At 51.5% G+C, this 18,391-nt stretch overlaps 11 protein-coding genes across 11 annotated transcripts; 5 read left to right on the forward strand and 6 right to left on the reverse strand.

The window, feature by feature from the left end:
- Positions 1-359: 359 nt before the first annotated feature.
- BCR37DRAFT_387452 (CheY-like superfamily) lies at positions 360-1,430 on the forward strand (the record flags this gene model as incomplete). The annotated part of the gene is made up of 1 exon (XM_040870536.1): positions 360-1,430. One exon carries the CDS (start codon positions 360-362, stop codon positions 1,428-1,430), a length of 1,071 nt encoding a protein of 356 aa, XP_040725094.1.
- Positions 1,431-2,070: 640 nt separating this feature from the next.
- On the reverse strand, positions 2,071-2,349 carry BCR37DRAFT_335000 (histone acetyltransferase subunit NuA4-domain-containing protein; the record flags this gene model as incomplete). Its single annotated transcript, XM_040867166.1, has 1 exon — positions 2,071-2,349. A coding segment is annotated over one exon (279 nt), but the record flags the coding sequence as incomplete, so codon positions are not given.
- A 227-nt stretch (positions 2,350-2,576) lies between these two features.
- Positions 2,577-3,617, forward strand: BCR37DRAFT_24535 (TBC-domain-containing protein). Its single transcript, XM_040866585.1, has one exon. The coding sequence runs from the start codon at positions 2,649-2,651 to the stop codon at positions 3,576-3,578; it is 930 nt and encodes a 309-aa protein (XP_040725096.1). The 5' UTR covers positions 2,577-2,648; the 3' UTR covers positions 3,579-3,617.
- A 39-nt stretch (positions 3,618-3,656) lies between these two features.
- On the reverse strand, positions 3,657-4,976 carry BCR37DRAFT_393010 (uncharacterized protein; the record flags this gene model as incomplete). Its single annotated transcript, XM_040871234.1, has 1 exon — positions 3,657-4,976. One exon carries the CDS (start codon positions 4,974-4,976, stop codon positions 3,657-3,659), a length of 1,320 nt encoding a protein of 439 aa, XP_040725097.1.
- Positions 4,977-5,175: 199 nt separating this feature from the next.
- On the reverse strand, positions 5,176-6,306 carry BCR37DRAFT_347674 (uncharacterized protein; the record flags this gene model as incomplete). The annotated part of the gene is made up of 1 exon (XM_040867783.1): positions 5,176-6,306. The coding sequence occupies one exon, from the start codon at positions 6,304-6,306 to the stop codon at positions 5,176-5,178; it is 1,131 nt and encodes a 376-aa protein (XP_040725098.1).
- Positions 6,307-7,460: 1,154 nt separating this feature from the next.
- Positions 7,461-9,296, forward strand: BCR37DRAFT_347821 (VRR-NUC domain-containing protein; the record flags this gene model as incomplete). Its single annotated transcript, XM_040867798.1, has 1 exon — positions 7,461-9,296. A coding segment is annotated over one exon (1,836 nt), but the record flags the coding sequence as incomplete, so codon positions are not given.
- Positions 9,297-12,642: 3,346 nt separating this feature from the next.
- On the reverse strand, positions 12,643-13,107 carry BCR37DRAFT_402744 (putative ribosomal protein S12, cytosolic; the record flags this gene model as incomplete). The annotated part of the gene is made up of 1 exon (XM_040871932.1): positions 12,643-13,107. One exon carries the CDS (start codon positions 13,105-13,107, stop codon positions 12,643-12,645), a length of 465 nt encoding a protein of 154 aa, XP_040725100.1.
- Positions 13,108-13,300: 193 nt separating this feature from the next.
- BCR37DRAFT_347680 (copper chaperone taha) lies at positions 13,301-13,583 on the reverse strand (the record flags this gene model as incomplete). The annotated part of the gene is made up of 2 exons (XM_040867784.1): positions 13,301-13,446; positions 13,499-13,583. The coding sequence occupies 2 exons, from the start codon at positions 13,581-13,583 to the stop codon at positions 13,301-13,303; spliced, it is 231 nt and encodes a 76-aa protein (XP_040725101.1).
- Positions 13,584-13,744: 161 nt separating this feature from the next.
- BCR37DRAFT_387458 (uncharacterized protein) lies at positions 13,745-14,833 on the forward strand (the record flags this gene model as incomplete). The annotated part of the gene is made up of 1 exon (XM_040870537.1): positions 13,745-14,833. One exon carries the CDS (start codon positions 13,745-13,747, stop codon positions 14,831-14,833), a length of 1,089 nt encoding a protein of 362 aa, XP_040725102.1.
- A 266-nt stretch (positions 14,834-15,099) lies between these two features.
- Positions 15,100-16,020, forward strand: BCR37DRAFT_347620 (peptidase family M48-domain-containing protein; the record flags this gene model as incomplete). Its single annotated transcript, XM_040867780.1, has 1 exon — positions 15,100-16,020. The coding sequence occupies one exon, from the start codon at positions 15,100-15,102 to the stop codon at positions 16,018-16,020; it is 921 nt and encodes a 306-aa protein (XP_040725103.1).
- On the reverse strand, positions 16,020-18,077 carry BCR37DRAFT_24524 (uncharacterized protein). The gene has a single exon (XM_040866584.1). It carries the CDS (start codon positions 17,637-17,639, stop codon positions 16,170-16,172), a length of 1,470 nt encoding a protein of 489 aa, XP_040725104.1. The 5' UTR covers positions 17,640-18,077; the 3' UTR covers positions 16,020-16,169.
- Positions 18,078-18,391: the final 314 nt, after the last annotated feature.

An 18,391-nucleotide genomic window follows, 5' to 3' on the forward strand; every position in this document is an offset into this window, starting at 1 on the left:
AAGGCCAAGCAGGCGTGGACTGGATCTCGATCCTTGAGGCGCCGAGTGCAGGCTCAGTCAGCAGGAGGGAGAATAAGCGCGCGCAGACCGGAAGATCGGACGCGAGAGAGAGCGAGAGAGGGCCCAGCAGCAGGGAATTGCAAAGGAGGCGCCAACTGGCCAGCACTACCACTCTCACCACGCACTACCACTGCTAGCTCACCTCCCATACACACATCCTGCTACTCTGCATTACTCGAGACTCCTGCTAGCAAGCCAGTGAAGTAGGGACCACAATCCTGGCGCGCTCACGGAGCCACTCCCTGCTCGGCGATGCGCCACTGCTCCTTCGACCCATCGACGAAGCAGCAACAACCACCATGCAGAAGCAACTACGCACCCTCTGCGTCGACGATAATGCCATGAACCTGCGTATCCTCGATCGAACACTTCGCCACCACTTTCCAGATCTTGTGGATCACGATGCCTTGTTGCACGCCGCAGATGGATTTCAGGCATTGGCACACTACAAACAGCATGCGCAACAACTCGATTTAGTGCTCTTGGATATCGACATGCCAGGCATTTCTGGTGTACAAGTTGCAGAACAAATCCGCGCCACGCCGGAAGGTGCAGCATTGGTGATTATTGCCTGCACAACGAGTGACACACCAGCAGCGCGGGCGCGGTATGCCGCTGCAGGGATCGATGGCTGTGTGTGCAAACCTATCGATTTGCGCGAATTGGATGGCGCGCTTAGGCTGGGCATCCAGCTGCGTCGTCCGGATCTACGAATTGTCGAGGAGACTGTGCGGCTCGAGCAGGAACAACCAAAGGATGTGCAAACACTACAGAGTCCCTATGCCCTCAGAGTCAGGCATTTCAGCCTACAGGAAGATGCACTTCCGACGTTGCGACAGGTGACTCTTGCCAAACAGCAACAACAAACTGGACTACCACCGCACATCGGTATCCTTCTCACTGGTGTTCCCGAGGAAATGCAAGGAATCCGCACATCAGCTTGCAGTAGGCCTCCTGCATGTCCAATTGGCAGGCGACACTCCATGTGCGTGGAACACCCGTTCAAGCTGAGTCCTGTACGTGTCTGCATCGAGCCTCAAGCCAGACCCAGGTTGTGTCAAATGCCTTCTTCCGCGTCGCATCCTGAATGTGCAGTGCCTGCAATGACGGATGATTCCACTGCGAGTAGTCCAGCGACATCAACAACTTCAGAAACAAGGTACTTTATGCGACCCTTGACTGCATCTACGACTAGCAGCCAGGAATCTTTACCCTTGCTCGATCGAACACAATCGGCTGCAGCGGCCTATTCGGTCGTCGGACAATCTACACTCGATCGTTTTGCATCTGCTGCGAAACGAAGGCTTCCGCTCCGAACACGCACACCAGAAATTCTCATGCAACCGGCAGCTCAAGTTGCCGCTAAATGAGAGCTTACATGCTCATCAACTTCTTCAGGGACTACTTCCTTTTCTTCGGTACGTCCCTTTGACCCTTCTCCTTTCAAGCGACTGGCGATACGACTTCTTTCAAGCTTGCCAACATTTTGTGGTTTGCTTCAGGTACCTTCTTACCTCTTTCCGACATCTCCTTCCCATTTCACTTCTCGAGGATGTTGCCATGGATTTTCTTTTCAACCCACCCCTTCAGTCCCAAGCAGCTCTGTCTTTTGATCAGGCTCTCATTCTTGACATCTGCACCATTCCATATCTTTTTTATACACCCCACAGAACGCAGAACCACATTACAGATCATGCTTCATTTATGTTGTGTATGGACAAGACGAGCCAACGCTGGCTAGCTTACATAGCCCACACGCGCCCGTTTTGTATCACCTTGACTCGCATCCGAATCACTCTCACCGTCCGTCCTAACAGCGACAGACCCCGCTGGTGTCTCCTTCCGCCGCTTCACCGTTGATCCACCCGTCCGTCTTCCACTACCCACACCAGGCGTCCCTGCCACCTCCCCAGTCTCTCGTCGACTCGTTGGGTATGGCATATTAGGGATGATCGTGGACGCATGACTTGGCAGGAAACTCGCACTACCGCTACCCACCACACCACTCGCCGCTTCACTAAAACTCACACTCGACAAGGAAAATAACCGGTCTGCTTCGTTGAAGGTGGATTTACGCGTATTCCCAATTCCCTTGAGATACCCATCAAATCCACGTACCAGATTACCGCCTTGCTGCGTTTCTTCAAGGTATGCCGTTTCTTGCTTATAGATTTGTGATTCCAATGCCGCCAAATCACGATCCACTTGTTTCTTACGAGTAATCAGAGCTTTGAGTTCTTGACGAGATTGTGTGTAGCGCTGTTGGAGAGCTGCGCGCTCTTCAGCTGAATCAATGGGTTTGACGGTACTTGGTAGGTCGTCAGAGATATGGGTACTGTTGGACCCGTGTGCCTGTTGCTTGTCTGCTTCTTGCGGCGGCTGTGTGCCTGTCTTTGGTTCTTCTGACATGTAGTCTTGAGCTAATCCTTGCTGCCTTGATGAAGCCTATAGCAGAGGGGAGGAGTAGCTGCTCGATGGTTGATGTCGTCGCTTTTTCTGCGCAAAATCAAAACACAAGACGCGACATTGGACCAAGCAGCCACACCGTGACCTTGCCAAGACCTGAGGGGTAGAGCGAGCGAAGCTGTATGGCAGATGATTCAGAGCTCGAGCATTTTCTGTCACAGCGACCGTCCCCGCAAGACCTGCCAGACCTAGTGCGTAGTCTCAAGCTGCATATCCTCAACGAAGGCATTCCCACGTCTCAAGACCATCTGCGACCTCTCCTCTGGTCCATTCTGCTACAAGCTGAACCGGCCTCTACAGATAAATACCTAGAGCTTGTTGAGCGTGGTGCATCGCCTGCTTACCAAAAGATACGCAATGACACGTTTCGTACCCTCGCAACCGATCTCGGCTTCAAGAACCGTGTCAGTGAACTCGCCCTCATTCGTCTCCTCAACGCCCACGCATGGCATGCACTGGATCGTGAAGCAGAGAAGGGTATGGAAGCGAATGGGAGTGGTGTGCCGTATGTGCAAGGCATGAATATCCTCGCTGCGCCATTCCTGTATGCGTGTCATTCTGAAGTGCAAGCATTTGAGCTCTATGAGACTTGGCTGCAGCGAGAATGTCCATTGTATGTCCAATCACCAACGCTGGTGGGTGTGCATATGGGCTGTACATTGCTTGATCGATGTCTTGCTCAATTGGATGGCAAACTCGCTGCTCATCTCAAGAGTAAAGGACTGACTGCTGAAGTCTATGCGTTTCCCTCCATCATGACCTTGAGCGCTTGCACACCACCTTTGCAGGAAGTTCTTGTCCTCTGGGACTTTCTTGTCGCCTATGGACCGCATCTCAATGTCCTTTGCGTCCTGGCACAAATCATCATGATGCGTGAAGCAATCATGGCACCAGGAGCTTCACCCATGGCACTTCTCAGAAAGTTCCCACCGCTCAAGGGTAAGACTGTCACGACGCTGGCAGTCAGCTGGATTGACAAGCTTGAGCCCGTGCTCTATGAGCAACTTGCACGGCATTGCTGGGATGCGACACTTATGCAGGAGTTGCAGTGAAGAGGAAGAGGCTTGAAAATATGCTATGCAGCTACGCAAATTGTTGAGCTAGAGATTGGCGGTGGAATCACACGGAGGTCAAGGAGCATTCTGCTCTCCGCCCATCGGCATTTGCATGGGGGCACCATCACCAGCACCAGGACGATCACGTATCGGCAATCCTGCGCCACCTGGCACTGCGCCGGCAGCAATCTGAGCATCTTCCTCAAACAAAGCACCCAGATGATCCAACACGGCATTCACAAATGCTTCCGCACTCGCCTCTGCCGACGGCTTTGCAGCTTCGTCTGGCTTGTCCTCTGCAGGTGCGTCTACCACAGGCTCAGAGGTTGCTTGCGCCACGCCTTCTGTTGAGTCAACGGCTGGTGCAGCTTCAGGTGTTGGCGCAACGGGCTCGACAGGTACAGGTGTGTCAGCTGCTTTGGGCTTTTTGACTTTTGGTGCAGGAACAGATTTATCGTTCGTAGCAGCGGGTTTGCCAGCACCGGGTATAGGTAACTTCTTGGCAGTATCAACTCCAGGAGAAGGAGGTTCTTGTCGCAGATCCTTGACAGGCTTCTTTGCACGTTGATCGCCTTCGATTGTCGCCGGCTTGTCGCTGATGAGTTTACAGACAATCTCCTTGTTCGGCTTGGCTGCTTCCTCCATGAATGCAATATCGTGACATAATCGAGAGGTATGCACCACAATGAGATACTCGCAACTTGAGACTTCTTTGATGGACGCAATATGTTCGCTATCGCTGTGGCAGCACTGGAAACGAACTTCTGTTTTGCGAGGACCGCGAATCAGGGGGCAATACGTACCGCCATCATATGTGATGCTCAATGCTTTAGCAGCGCCTTGTGCACGCGCTAGTTTCATTGACGCAGCTCTCGATTCCGGATTAGGTCTAGAGCCTAGCGAGTACGATGCATGATTCAGATCTGGCACAGGCGGATAAAAAGGTTGCCCAACAGCTGGCGGTTTCGCATGGAACTGTTCGATATGCTTCCCAAAGCAAAACTTGTACGTCCACCAGCCAATACCACGATAGATACAATGTCCATCTAGTTTCTTGAGAATATCCCAACCGCGTTGCGCAGCTGCTTTCGCCATCGCTGCTTCTTTGGCTTGTGACGCGGCACGTTCATCGCCATTCAGCAACTTCTGGTCGCGATATCGCTGACTAGGTGCTTTCGTGATGTTCGGAACAGAACAAAGATACTTTTCGCGACCGTCATGGATGAGACGGTACTTGTACTTCTGCTGCACGGGGTCGTGAAGTTTGGCGTGTGCTTCTTTTGACGCGACACGGTCGTCGCTGAAGACGATGTCAAAGTAAGGCTCAGCAACTGGGTCTTTGAGGAGAATGCCCGACACCAAAGGAAGCGACAGCACCCATGTCTGTGTCCGCATGGCCTGGGGCAGGTTGCTGGTGTGTGTCAATGACGCTGCTCGTCTACTGCTGCGTGTTCAGTTTGCGATCAGATGCACAGCCAATAGACACCATGAAGTTGGCATGAACCCAAGGCTGACAAGGTACAAGCAAGAAATCACGACAGTGGCAATGGCGAAGGTAAAGTAAAGTACATCAACTGTCCTAAGAGAGGAAATCTCAGAATGCCTCCGCCTCATAGCTCTCCTCTGGGAAGAACGTCGCCAATATGGTGCGATTCGAAAATTTGCGACCAGCCAGCTGATGCATCGCAGCCGTACTGCCAGCTTCATCTGCAAAACGAACAAAGACCTTGCCAACACCAGGATTGACTTTTGAACCACCACTTGGCTTGGGAATCTTGATGTCCACGACAGGCGCGCTTGCGTCGCAGACACTCTGAACGTCATTGCAAATATCTTGGTACTCGTTCGGATCGTTGAGTTCCTCTGCAGTCACCATGTTGAAGAAGACGAGTACTTTGGTTGCATCCATAGGCGCTTCTGATTCTGCCAATGCGGAAAGTGCAGCAAGACCAGCAACAGGTGGTGCAACTTGCTTTGCGCCCAAACAAGCACGCTGAACACTGAGAGGTGACTCGCCAAGTTCCATACCGTTGAGGCCTTCGCATGCAATTTCTGTCGCACTCGGATCACTGAAATCGCAAAAGGCAAAGCCCTTGGATTCGCCAGAGTCACTGTCTTTGACAAGCAGGAATGACTTGAGTTCTCCGAATGACTTGAGCAGCTCGATGCAGTGTTCCTCGGCAAGTGCTGTCGGCAAGCCGCGAATCATAATTTTGCTGGGTGAGTCTTGGACAGACCCAATGATGTCTGTGCGCTTTTCATCTTCTCTCGTCTCCGGTACAATATAGTCCCTCGGTCGGCGAATGGCGAGTTTGGCTTCATTAAAGGCAACGCCATCAAATGCAAGGGTACATGTCGCTTCCTCGCTTGTCCGTAACTCCACCAATGCATACGCCTTTTCCTTGTTGATTTGTGCAGAGAGACAAGGTAGCTTGCCACGCTCTCCCACGTTCAAGTTGAACATGATGTCGTTGAAGAAACCTACCAACGCAGACTCCTCCGTCAACGGTGGCAAATTCTCCACCACAACACGACGAGCTTGCCGCGCACTAGACGGCTGCAAGTCGGCAAGCTTGTTCGCCAACCCCTTTTCGACGAAAGCCTTGAGCTTCTCTGCATCAGCTGGCGCAGCAGCGCGCGGTGCTCCTGGCAGCGGGAACAAACCAGACAACTTGGCTTGCTCTGCTGAAATATCGTCATAGCCAGGCGGCTTTACGTCCCACATAGTCTGGCGCCGTACGCGTTCAAGAATGGGCACAACATCCGTGAGGTCGGGTGTCGGTTCGCGTGGACGCACAGGCGATCGACTGCGTTCACGAGGTCGTCTGTCACCACCACCGCTTCCTCCGCCACCACCAGCATACCCATGTCCGTCCATGCGTCCTGGACCACCACCGCCGCGAGGCCGGTCATAATCACGACTTGCACCACCGCCACGATACCCACCACTGCCTCCACCACGATCATCACGGGATGAATATTGCCTAGGCTCGTCTCTTCTTGAAGATCTGTCATCATATGACCGCCGACTTCCGGAGCGACGGTCATCATCATCACGAGAAGATCGGTATCGTGAGTCACGCCTCTCATCGCGTTCATAGCGGTCATGCCCGCTGCTGCGCCCAGAATCGCGCGTGTCACGAGAGTCTCGATGCCGGTCTGACCTGCGGTCGTCGTACCTGCTCGACCCGTTCATGAGTGATCCTCTTCGTCTCCTTGAGCTTGGATGTTTCTTGTGCTTTGCTGCTTGTGAAAAGAAGCCGTGTGACCTAACCCTAGAAAACATCGAGTACTTGCAATTTGCAACTGACTGGCCCGATTCAACGCCTCATTTCAATGGATGCTCACTGATTGCCATGGATGAAGCAGCTATTAGAATCTCCGTCACTCGATGAGGAGCCTCCGTTCATCAAGCTAGAACCTTTCATTGGGCCTGTCAGTCGACCTGAAATCTCTGCATCGCCCTCGCCACCGCCGACCAAGCGAGTCAAGCTAGAAGGCTCGCCGCCTCGGACTCCTCCGCGAACGGGCTCAAAGCTAGGCTACGATGTCGAATTGACACCAGGCAATATCGGTCAGCTTGGTTTTGATGTTGCTCTTTCTCCAAACCCTAGAACGAGGAAGCAGCACAGAGATTCTCTATATACACAGGCCTTCGAGACTGCTCTCGATACGGTCCTCGAGCATGAAGCGTTTCTGTTTTCAGATGAAGAGCTTGAGATACCGGCCAAGTACCGAAGCTTGCCCTACGAGGCGCGTTATCTATATGTTCGCCTCTTTTTGCGCAAGAGAGGTGCTTGGTTCCGAATCAACAAGATTGGGTATGAGGGAGACATTAGCAATGTCGAAGCAGCCTGCAAGGCCTTGCTCTGTCCATCAGTGGATTTTGCGGAAGACGGCTCCCTTATTGAGACACTCGAGGACCTGCTTGCGCTTTTATCTCTAGATGAGCTCAAGACTTTGGCCAAGGACTACAATTGCAAAGGCACAACCAAGGATAAGCTTCTCACTTCTTTGCTGAAGGTTGGGCACTCCCAAATTGGCCTCTCGCGCTCTGGTAGTCTTGGTCTCGATCGAGACGGTGCAGGAAGCAAGCCGACGCGCAAGTCCAATCAGATGATGTCTCGCATCCGCTCAATGACTGGCACTATGATACGGTTGGCCAATGAGCCAGTCATGCTCTTTCACCGACTACATCTAGTTTTTTATCGGTCCAGCGAGTACAGTGAAAAGTCGCTCACGACGCTCATTCTCGCTCGCATCTCGAAGCGCAACTTTCCGACGTACGAGGTTGATAGGCTTTCCACCATATTTTCTTCTCGGCAGGCACTTCTCGACTATGAACATGCGCTTAAGCTCAAGTTTGAAGTCGACGCCATCATGGAATTGAGCTCGAACCAGACTGAAGCTGGCCTTGATCGAGTCATTGCCATTTTTCATCAAGTGTACGAGGACTGGCAAGTGCTCGTTATGTGTGAACAAGATCAGGAGATGCAAATCAAGATTGAAAGCACAGACGATCCGCTCCATGATCGTCGAGCACGCTACTACGCTCGCCGCTTTACCGCTGGTTGGGTCTGGACGCGGCTACTCTTCAAAGCCGCAGTGGTCTTTGCCAAACGGCATGAATACTCGCGAGAACATGAAGTATGGACTGCTTTGTTGTCTCAAAAGATCTTTCGAGTGGGTCGTCGCGGAGAATGGTACGATCGGAAGGCTTTGATTGAACAACACTACAATCCTCTTGCTCTTGGGCCAACGGCAGAAGTTGGAGTTAGAAAAAGTAAACGCCTGGCGCTCGAGACTTGTGTCGCTGGTCTGCAGGATGTCGACACTCACCAAATCTACCACCATGCGTTGCAAAATCGGATTGTTCGTCTCGAACGCGACTTGAACACCGTGAAGAGGCAGCAACATGACTTTTCACACATTCTCATCCGGAAGCCTGCGAAGCGTCAAGTGATTGGTATGCGTCTTGACGACCCAGAGACTGGGAAGCACTCTGTCTGGCGTGGCAAGGACGGCGGTGAAGTTTCGGTTGAGCAATTATCCTTGGAATTTTACGAAACTCTCGGCTGGCGTGGCTTCCACTCGGAGAATTCTATTGTCACAACGCTGTTTGGTCTGTTGTTCTGGGATATTTTGTTCTTGCCGATTCCTGGTGTGTTTCAGACAGCATTCCAAACTGCCCCCCTCGATCTCGCCACTGATGCCTTTTATCCTTCTCGTGCGAGTGCACTTAATCTTCGTCTGGCTGCGATAGAGAATGGCAAAGCAGCCGAGCTTTTGCAGGCGACAGACACCATCCACCGCAACCGAGAAACATGGTGCGTTGGTGTCAATTGGAATTACGCATTACAAGACTTGCTGGAAATTGCATCGTGCATTGGCCCTCGACCCCTTGCACAGCTTTGTCGACTTTTCGCGGAGGAATACGGCCACCGTGTCGGTGGTATTGGTGATTTATGCATGTGGAATCCGGACACGCGAAAATGCCTGTTTGTTGAGGTCAAGGGTCCCGGAGACCGCTTGTCAGAGACACAAATCGCGTGGCTTGATCAAATGGCGCTCGCCGGTGTTGATGTCGAATTGTGCCTTGTGAGTGAGGTGCAGCCGACTGATGGAGAGCATGCCAACAGAAAACGGCATGCCGTCAAAGCGAAAGGCAAGACTGCACAAAGCTCCAGAAAAGTCATCGGTGCAAGGCAAGTATAAGACGAAGTGTATTTGGTTATGGATGCATTCTGAAAATCTAAGCTTTCAAATGGGCTGGCAGCACCAGGCTTTGCTGATACAGACAGTGCCGATGCCAACTCATGACTTTGTTCACCTGCTCAGGCATCAAGATGAGAGGAAGCACTGGTTCGTAACAATAGTACTAGTATCACGAGCATAACCTCTGTAAGTTACGACTTTCTCGAGGAAGTATCGACACCAATGGGTTTTGAATGGCGCAAGCACAGGCGGGTAGGGATTATGATCCTTTGCATCCTTTTTGTCCTGGTTGGGGTAAACAATGCCGACGTGCCGATCTCCAGGGGTGAGGCGATTGTTAGATATAAAATGAGCTTCGAGATTCTGCGGGATTCGAAGTTGGGTCCAGGAGGTGTCTCCTGATGAGCACTGACTCCTGGATGAGGCCTTGGATTCGGGGTTTAAAGAGCTGCAGCGGTGTCCTCTAGGGACTAGTCACTTTTGGCTCAATGGGAATGCGATGCGAACCCCGGATAGGTCTGACAGCGATCCTCAGGTGCCTTGAGGCCTCGATCATCTCCTTTTCGAAAGGTATAGAGCTTTGAACTGAACCAGGTTGAATCGCAAAATTCGGCTCTTTCGACATTGTTTGAAACAGGAGAGCAGATCCTGTGATACTACCAGGAAGGTGGCAATGTCTTTTGACAAACCTTCCTGAAAGGAAAACCTTCCTTCCCTTTTACGTCGTTCATCTGCAGCCAGCAAGCTCCAGGTGGTGCAATCTTCTCAGCCTCAATCGGAGTGAAAATCAGGCTCCAACCCCACAATGGAATGCCAAGCAGTTTGCTTATGTTCGCCATCGAGATACGGCTGCCTATGACTGACAGGCCTTGGATGAGATCTCCCAGAGTTCGCTCTTGGCTTGTCGGCAAAATCGTAGGCCTAAGTTGATTGAGAAGAGCTGGCATCTCAGAGGACGTTTGCATATTTAAAGCTAACCGTGGTCATGGGATCGCAGAAAACGTGGCATATGGCACAACTCCGGAGAAGTCCAAATCTAGACTGCGTTCTTTTTTCCCTGATCTGCACTAATGCAGAATCATCTCCGCGGCAAAACACTTCAAATGGCATCTACCAGACTTGTCCTAGACCTTTGTAATCTGTGAGCATTAGCTACAGATGGCAACTCAATATGTACAGGCTTGTGGTGCGACTGCTGGCCTTTTTAGCGAAGTGTAAGTGAAACGGGAGACTTTCGCGGCATACTCTGCTTTTTGTGACCCGGGTTTTCCCCCTGAAAATATACGCTGCGGCAAAATTTCCGCGACGGGTGCCCGCATGTGACGCTTTACTAGTCTTGATCCTGAGCCCCCGATGCTATGAGGACGATCACCTGCGGCCTACTCAACAGCTGCGCCTGAACTGCATTGCCGGATCCAACGGTTGGCAATTGTGCGATTGGGCATGTTGCTGCAGCCCGCCACGACCTCGTTCTTATTCAGATCAGCTTGTCATAAGAGGCTGCTGAATATGCCTGTTTGGTACATCTACCGGTGGTTGGGCGATTTCTTGGGCAATGAGCTTTCGGCGAATTCAGGCAGCGAAGCATTTCCGCGCAAAGCGCAGCTTGCTCAACAGCTTTGACTTCTGAGATGCCTTGTTTCTCAGCCATGACTTTGATTGCGTCAATCAAACGACGTCTTGGGGCCCTGATTTTGTGCGCTTCCTTCTCCTCTGGCAACTGAACAGACGAGATAGAAGTGGGCGATGGCAAAGACCCTGGAAATAACACTGGCAGTTGCCGATGAAGGTCTGGGCGAGGACCGAGTGATGCTTGCGAGCGGAACAGGTTTGAGTTTGAGACAGGTCTGAGCAGGAGACATGCGACAGAGATACGTCGGGACGTGTGATAGCACTGGGAGCTTGCAGGTGCCAGCGTGATGGCGGAAGGGTAGGAGCGCTGGGAGCTCGAGATAGACAGACGCGGCTGAGAAGACGGAAAGGGGTGAGCACTGGGAACTCGGGGTGCACAGACGCGGCTGTGAAGACGGAAGGGTAGGAGCACTGAGAGCTCGGAGCTCAGTCCGCGACAATCAGGTGCTCGTACGCGTTCAAAAAAAAAGCTTGATAGAAATGAAAGACTGAGATTAAAGAAGTCTTGAAGCTCGAGTGCCCAGTTGAAGAAGCTCATGATGAGCTGTAGAGTGTTTTGGCGAATGCCAAGGACGCAGACTGGAGAAGCATTGAAGGGCTTCAGCTGCATGAAGGAGAAAGGTTCAGATGGTAGTAGAAAACTGTGACGACTGGGCAAGGAGGTAATTAGGCAGAGCAGAGCGATATATGACCAAATATCAATTGGTGAGCTTAATGTGCTTTGCCACGATCAGCTTAATCGTGTTTCCTCAACATTTGTCACTGTGTGGTGAAGCCACGGGCACTCAGATGACCGGCTCGTCAGTGCTTGCAATGGCAGCCCAAGCGCACAGAGCCAATCGGAAGCGTCGTGCATTACTTTTGTTGAGTGCTTGCCTATTTTGCGAGCACACGCTGCGGCCTTCCTTTTTCATGTCAGTGTGTCGCGCTGCTGCATCGCAAACAGATGCTTGTCTATGCTGCGCTGTAGTGGAAGCTTGTCCGCCAACATCACTCGGGTGTAGTCATAAACGGAGAGATGTCTGTCTGTGTCTTGAAGCTCATCGCCGCGGTTCAATGGTAGTAGTGTCGTTCAGCGTTAGGACTCGTGGACCTCGATTGCCAAAGTGGATGGACGTATACAGCATCTGAGTAGAGCAGCTAAAAGCAGGCATCTTGTGAATAGGCGCACTAGCTAAAGAAGATACCTCGCTCCATACGACCCTAGTGCTATAAGCCTTTGGAGCTAATGTGCGTGTCGGTGTCGTTTTGAAAAGGGTTGTGCGTGAGACGTGTCGAACGCATGCGACAAGCCTGACTGTCGCAGTCTAACGACACTCAAGTGACTAGTATACAGACAACTCAAGAACAGGCTCAGGCATACCATTGAAAGGGGAGTGTTTGCAAGTAATTCTACGTAAATCTTACTGCACCTCTCAGGGATAGTCAATGATGTAGTCAATGATGTTGAAAGGCAAGTATTCAAGGAGAGACACAAGTGCTCAGACGAGAGGCGGAAGAGCATCGGCAGCGACAACAAACGCGATTGGGGACATGGATGGGGAGAGGAAGAGGAGAGGTGTCTTAATGTCAAAGGTCCTTTCAGAGATTGACAAATCAACCATCACATGAGTGAAGAAGAGACTGAATTTTTTTGAGATTTTGTATTGCTCGTAAGAACGTGGTATATGCAAAGAGGCTGAGAGCCAGAGTTTGCTTGGATTGCTGAGTGCCTCTACTTGAGAGGGATGAATCGCGAAGAGTGGGTAGCTCCAATACCAGGACGACCGTGACGAACGGGCTTGTAGGAAATGGAGAACTCGGCAAGGTAGTGGCCGACCATCTCGGGGCGGATCTCGACTTGGTTGAAGACCTTTCCGTTGTAGATGCCAATGATGCTGCCAATCATCTCTGGGACAATGATCATGTCACGCAGGTGCGTCTTGACTGCGGCAGGCTTCTCGTTTGCAGGTGCCTCCTTCTTTGCCTTACGGAGCTTCTTGATCAAGCCCATGGGCTTCCTCTTGAGACCACGCTGGAACTTTCTGCGTGCACGGGCATGGACGAGGTCCATGAGTTGCTCAGAGGACATGTCGAGGAGTGCCTCGAGTTCGATGCCGCGGTACTGGAAACGGCGGAAGGAACGTGCCTTCTTGAGCTCTGCTGCCTTGACGGCATCGTAGTCTTCTGTGTCTGACATGGTTGCTGGGGGAGAGGAGTGGGAGTGTCTGTCTATTCTGTGGTGTCTCTGCCTGAATTTCCTTTCGCTGTGAGTTTGTTTGAATTTCGGGCGCAGAAAGCAGTCCCGGGTGCTGCTCCTAATACTGGAAATGATACTGATACTAACGATACTAGTACTGGTGATACTGATACTAGTGAGAGTGAGCAGTATGCTATCCACTCACAACCTCGCCCCCATGCACAGTCTTGCCCGTCTTCTTAATCTTCTCCAGCACCGCATCATACGTCGCACCCAGCCCAGGGTCTGCAGACACAAGCACCGTCTGCTTCTCCATGTCAATGTCAATCGTCTCTACCCCTAAACACCCAGTTAGCCTTCCTTGCTCATCCATGATCTGCTGTATACGCACCTTCCATCTTTGTGAGCACGCGATTGACAGCAGCACTGCATGCGCCGCACGTCATGGCAACGCTGTACTGGTACGTCGCACTCATCTTTCCTGCTGATCTGGCCGTCACGCGCTTTGTCTCTGCTGCCTGATGCCTGAGCAGAAGAGCGTATGTTGTCTAGTAAGTCGCGCTCTGTCGCAGAGATGACGCCGCCCAACACGCTCGAACCTCCCCCACGCTTTCATCACACAGCAACACAACACACAATGGCCAGTGTCATGCACTCGAGGCAGAAAGGCTCAGCAAGTAGTCGCTTCAGCTGGCTCTCAAAACTATACAAGCGTACTGCAACACATGGCGATCCAACAGCAGCGCGCAACAATAACGCACAAAACGCCCATCACCTCTCCACACCAGCCTCGTCTGTTCATGGCGCGCCTTTTCTCTCACTCCAGCAAACGGGGAGTTCCCTTGAAGGATCTGGTAGTGATGCGTCTAGTCTACGGCCTACCATTTCTACACGCGCACCTAGTGTCTCGTCCAATGCTGCCGTGTTGAATGTTGAAGCGCCGAGTCAGGCAAGAGGATTGCGCGATAGTAGGATGCCGTCGATGCTCTCACTCACAGATACATCAGACAGACGGCCAGTGGATCCAGAAGATAGACCGCTTGCAACGGAAAAAACGGAGGATGACTTGTCTGAAGCAGATGGCGAGACAGTGGATACCCCTCGTATTGGTATGGATGAAGAGACGGCAGATAATGCATCCACACACAGTCCAATGGCTTCCCTCCACTCCTCCAAGGAATCCACCGTTCTTTCCATCTTCACCACACGCACAGCAGAGACGCAACCAACCTTCTTTCCACAAACAGCAGCCTCTCTCCTTTCCCAACGAACAAGCGGTGTGATGGGCACAGGCGCTGCTGATAATGCAAGTATGTTGACCTTGGCTTCTAGCTCAAAAGCACGTCGCCGACGTCGCAGTATCGATACACAAGCGAGTATGCGCGCGCTTGCACCAGCTTCTGCTCGAACATCGTTTGAATCAGCTCATACACAACACAACGCTTCTACGCCTGCAACGTATATGCCTGCGGGCGATACAAGTGCCATGGGTGGTCGAACGGGTACGTCGCTTGCTGGTAGCCTATACAACTATCGATCCATGCTACACAACAATATGGAAGACACCCGAGATGCGGATCGATTGAGTACGGGACAACGCTCTGTGAGTGGGTATAGTCTTCAATCCCTGGATGCGCATCTAGCGCAAGGATCTGGTAGTGTGCAGCCTGCTTTGATGACCCAGCCTGCCATTATCATGGATGTGGATGACGAGCAGGTCGTGTAAGAAACATAAAAGATCATTGTCGCAGTATATGTGACTGTCCTTTTACACGCCAATCCAATGGGCGTCACTTTCACTTTGTCGCCTTCCCCAGACTCAAAAGATACTCAACCTATACGTAGCTGTTATCAAGCACAAGCATGTCAGGCTACCTTTATCGCTCTATACAAGCAAAGCTCACAGGCCATATCCATCACCTTACCACAACACGCGCCTTCCATGCAACCACCCGCACTTCAGCAGCAGGCATCGACCCACGCGTCCAACGCATGCTCTACCAACGCTTCGCCCAATCCGTGCGTGGCAAGAACGGTCGAGCAGTTTGGAAAACGCCAGGCTTTCAGTATGGCGGTGGTGTGGTTGTTGTGGGTGGTACGATGTATTATGTGTCGCATCTTGAAAAGGTGGAGTTGACGGGACGTCGACGATTCATGAATGTCTCTGCACGAACGGAAACGGCTGCTGCTGAGGAAACATATCAAGCCATCTTACAACAATATGGCAACAAAATGCTACCAGCATCGCATCCGCATGCCAAGACTGTCATAACGGTTGCGAAACGATTGATTCAAGTGAGTGGCTTGAAAGGACTTGATTGGGAAGTGCATGTCATTGATTCACCAGAAGCAAATGCATTTGTCATTCCAGGTGGTAAGATTTTCGTCTTTTCTGGATTATTACCCGTTGCCAAAACTCCCGATGGTCTCGCTAGTGTCTTGGGTCATGAGATTGGACATCAAGTTGCTCGGCATACCGCTGAGCAAATGTCCATGAACCCCATTTCACAAGTCTTGACGCTTGGTTTGACGCTTGTTCTTGCACAAGTTACAGGATCCGGTGATTTGGCCATGGGACTCGGTCGTGGCATCACAACACTTGCCTTGGATAACCCCTATTCCAGACACATGGAGACAGAAGCCGATTATATCGGCTTGCGGCTGATGGCTCAAGCGTGTTATAATCCAGAAGAAGCGAAAGCCGTTTGGATGCGTATGGAAGCAGCTGCTCAGGGACAAGTTCCACAATTCCTGAGTACCCATCCCTCCAACAAGTCAAGAATTGCGTATATCGAAAGTAAGATGGCAGAAGCAAAAGAGATTCGTGCATCTAGCAATTGTCGCGCATCCGTCGATAGCTTCGATAGCGGAATGCGAGAACTTCAAAAAAAGCAAGGCTATGCCAAGTTTTGAGGTATTTTCAAGAATTGGACGAAATTGAGATTCACTACAGAGTAATTGAGTTTGAGTTGTTCAATGGATGCAAAACCTTCGCTGTAAATTTATTCAAAAAGTTCATAAGGGGTCAGTTTGAGTGTTTAGGTCGTTGTTTGACGGTGACCCTATGCACCTGGGCGAATGGCAGGAACAACCAGTTCCTCATCTTCTACCATGAGTGCCGATGGAAAGTTCGGCTCCCAGATACGTCCCTGCGCAGCCATTACAGGCGGTGCAGCCAGGAGTGTCACAGCAGGAAGCATTGATACTGTCAAGGAATCTTGCCTACCTGGCAAGACTGGCGCAGTAACCCAACTAGAGCCAACTGATTCCATGAACTCAAAAGTGCGAATGGTTGCTGGAATTTGTGGACTGCGAGCTATAGGTGATGGTATTTGTGGGAGTGGATCCATTCGTGCGGGTGCCAACTCGGGAAGCTCATGTGCTGAGATTGCTGGTATCCATTTACGACTTGAGCGTGTCGTTGTAGACGCAGAAGAACTCGTCTGGCTGAATGGAGAGTTTGGTGAAGTGGGTGAGGTGGGCATCATGGCAATTTCGGCTGGTGAATCGGTGCTGGCGTGTTTCGTATTACCATCCATGTATTTGTAGCTTCCAACATAAGATATTCTGCCTCCTGCCTCTAGCTCTGCAGCTCTTGCAACAGCTGCATGATTCAAGCGCAAGATCTTGCGGAACCCTGGATCGATGAGTGCTGCACACATGGCAACACAGATAGTGAAGGAAGAGAAACCAATGTAATTGCAAAAAAAGCTCATAAACATGGCTGTTGTCGTCTTGTACGTGATGGGCAAGTCGCCGCCAATCACGAGCAATGCGTGTGTGCCAATAGCCACGGGAATGAAAGCAACTCGCCTGGTAAGAGCCCTTGAAAAGTCTTGCGTAGACTGGACCCCAAGGTTGCTGCGGTCTTCCCAGACCTTGTTGAGGCGTACGACGACGTACGCAAAGAGGCCAAGGTTCAAGAATAACGATGCGTAGAGCGGCCCGTAAATCATGATGACCAGCATCACATATTTTGCACGCGTCTCTTCCAATTCAGTGTCGTAGGTCTTGGTTGCAATGACCCAGCAAGTGTCTTGATCAACCAAGTATCCGAAAGTGCCCGTAAAGATTCCGACAAGACTGAGTCCGAGAGAGAGGAAGAAGAAGAAGCAAAGGTACCAATTCCTGTAATAGCATCCAGCAAGCTTGGGCCAGGGTGAGAGGAGAAATGCGCATAATAGCAGCATGACGGTCAAGAATCCAATGATGAGATTCAGAAAGAAGACGATTGCCCACATGGATATCTCGCAAGCAACTTTATTCGATGCTGCCGGACTGCACGAGACTATCCAGAACACAGAAAAGGGAATCGACGCCACGAGACTTGCATAAAGAAGCATCGTCGGACCGCTTGAGCATAACTTTAGTACTTGCTTCGGAAACCGATAATACTGTATGGCGATGATGAGAAGCATAAAGACGCCAACCGCTAATGAGATTGCCGCTACCGCCATGCCGGAATCATTGATGGCCTTCAACGCCGAATCGCTCAGTTGAATAGGCGCATATGATAAAACCTCGTTCGTCATTGGGCAATCGTACGCTGAACAGGTGACAGACAAAGTCTCGAGGCTCGTCTGCCACTTGCTGACCGGCTGCAAGGACTGACAATAGGTCGCTGATCAAAAAATGTTTGCCTCGATACCTCGTCTCTGTTGTCCTGGTCGAAAATTCTTCAACGCGTCAAGCCCGAGCCTGCTCAGTAGGTATGGTGAGAGATGCTAGAGATCCTGACTGGATGTTGTGTGTATTATAGGATGCGGGTGGTCCAAGAGATGAAATATAGCTCGGCCGCCATACGGGTCGGCGCCAGAAGACTAGACTGACGGGACTATATGGACCGAGTCCTTGGAGACAGTTCCATCTGCGCTTGCGTCAGGCGAGTCCATCCACGCTGAGAAGGGGTACCGCGGCAAGACTTTGCAGGGAGAGAAGGCTGGTCGTTGACTGGTCGCTGGCTGGAGTTGCCAAAAATTTCCGCCCATCTGAGACACCTCTCGACCATTCACGCCGGTGGCATAGCGCCTTCGAACCAGGCGGCAGGGCGGTCTGTCCGTCGACGAGGTAGTGTCACTGACTCACTGTAGTGGTTGTTCGAAACGCTGCCCATACTTGCCTACCTGGGCAGTGTGGATCTGAGACGATAGTCTGTCAAAATGTTAATTAGGTTGTCGAAGCTGATCAATTGACACTTGCAGTCACGCCGAGATACATCTGCAATGTGATGTCGGACACCTCTAGATTCGGTGTTCTGGACCTACAGGCTACAGCTCGTATTGCG

This window comes from Protomyces lactucae-debilis (assembly GCF_002105105.1).
Source record: "Protomyces lactucae-debilis strain 12-1054 chromosome Unknown BCR37scaffold_10, whole genome shotgun sequence".
In the NCBI taxonomy this organism is placed as follows: domain Eukaryota; kingdom Fungi; phylum Ascomycota; class Taphrinomycetes; order Taphrinales; family Protomycetaceae; genus Protomyces; species Protomyces lactucae-debilis.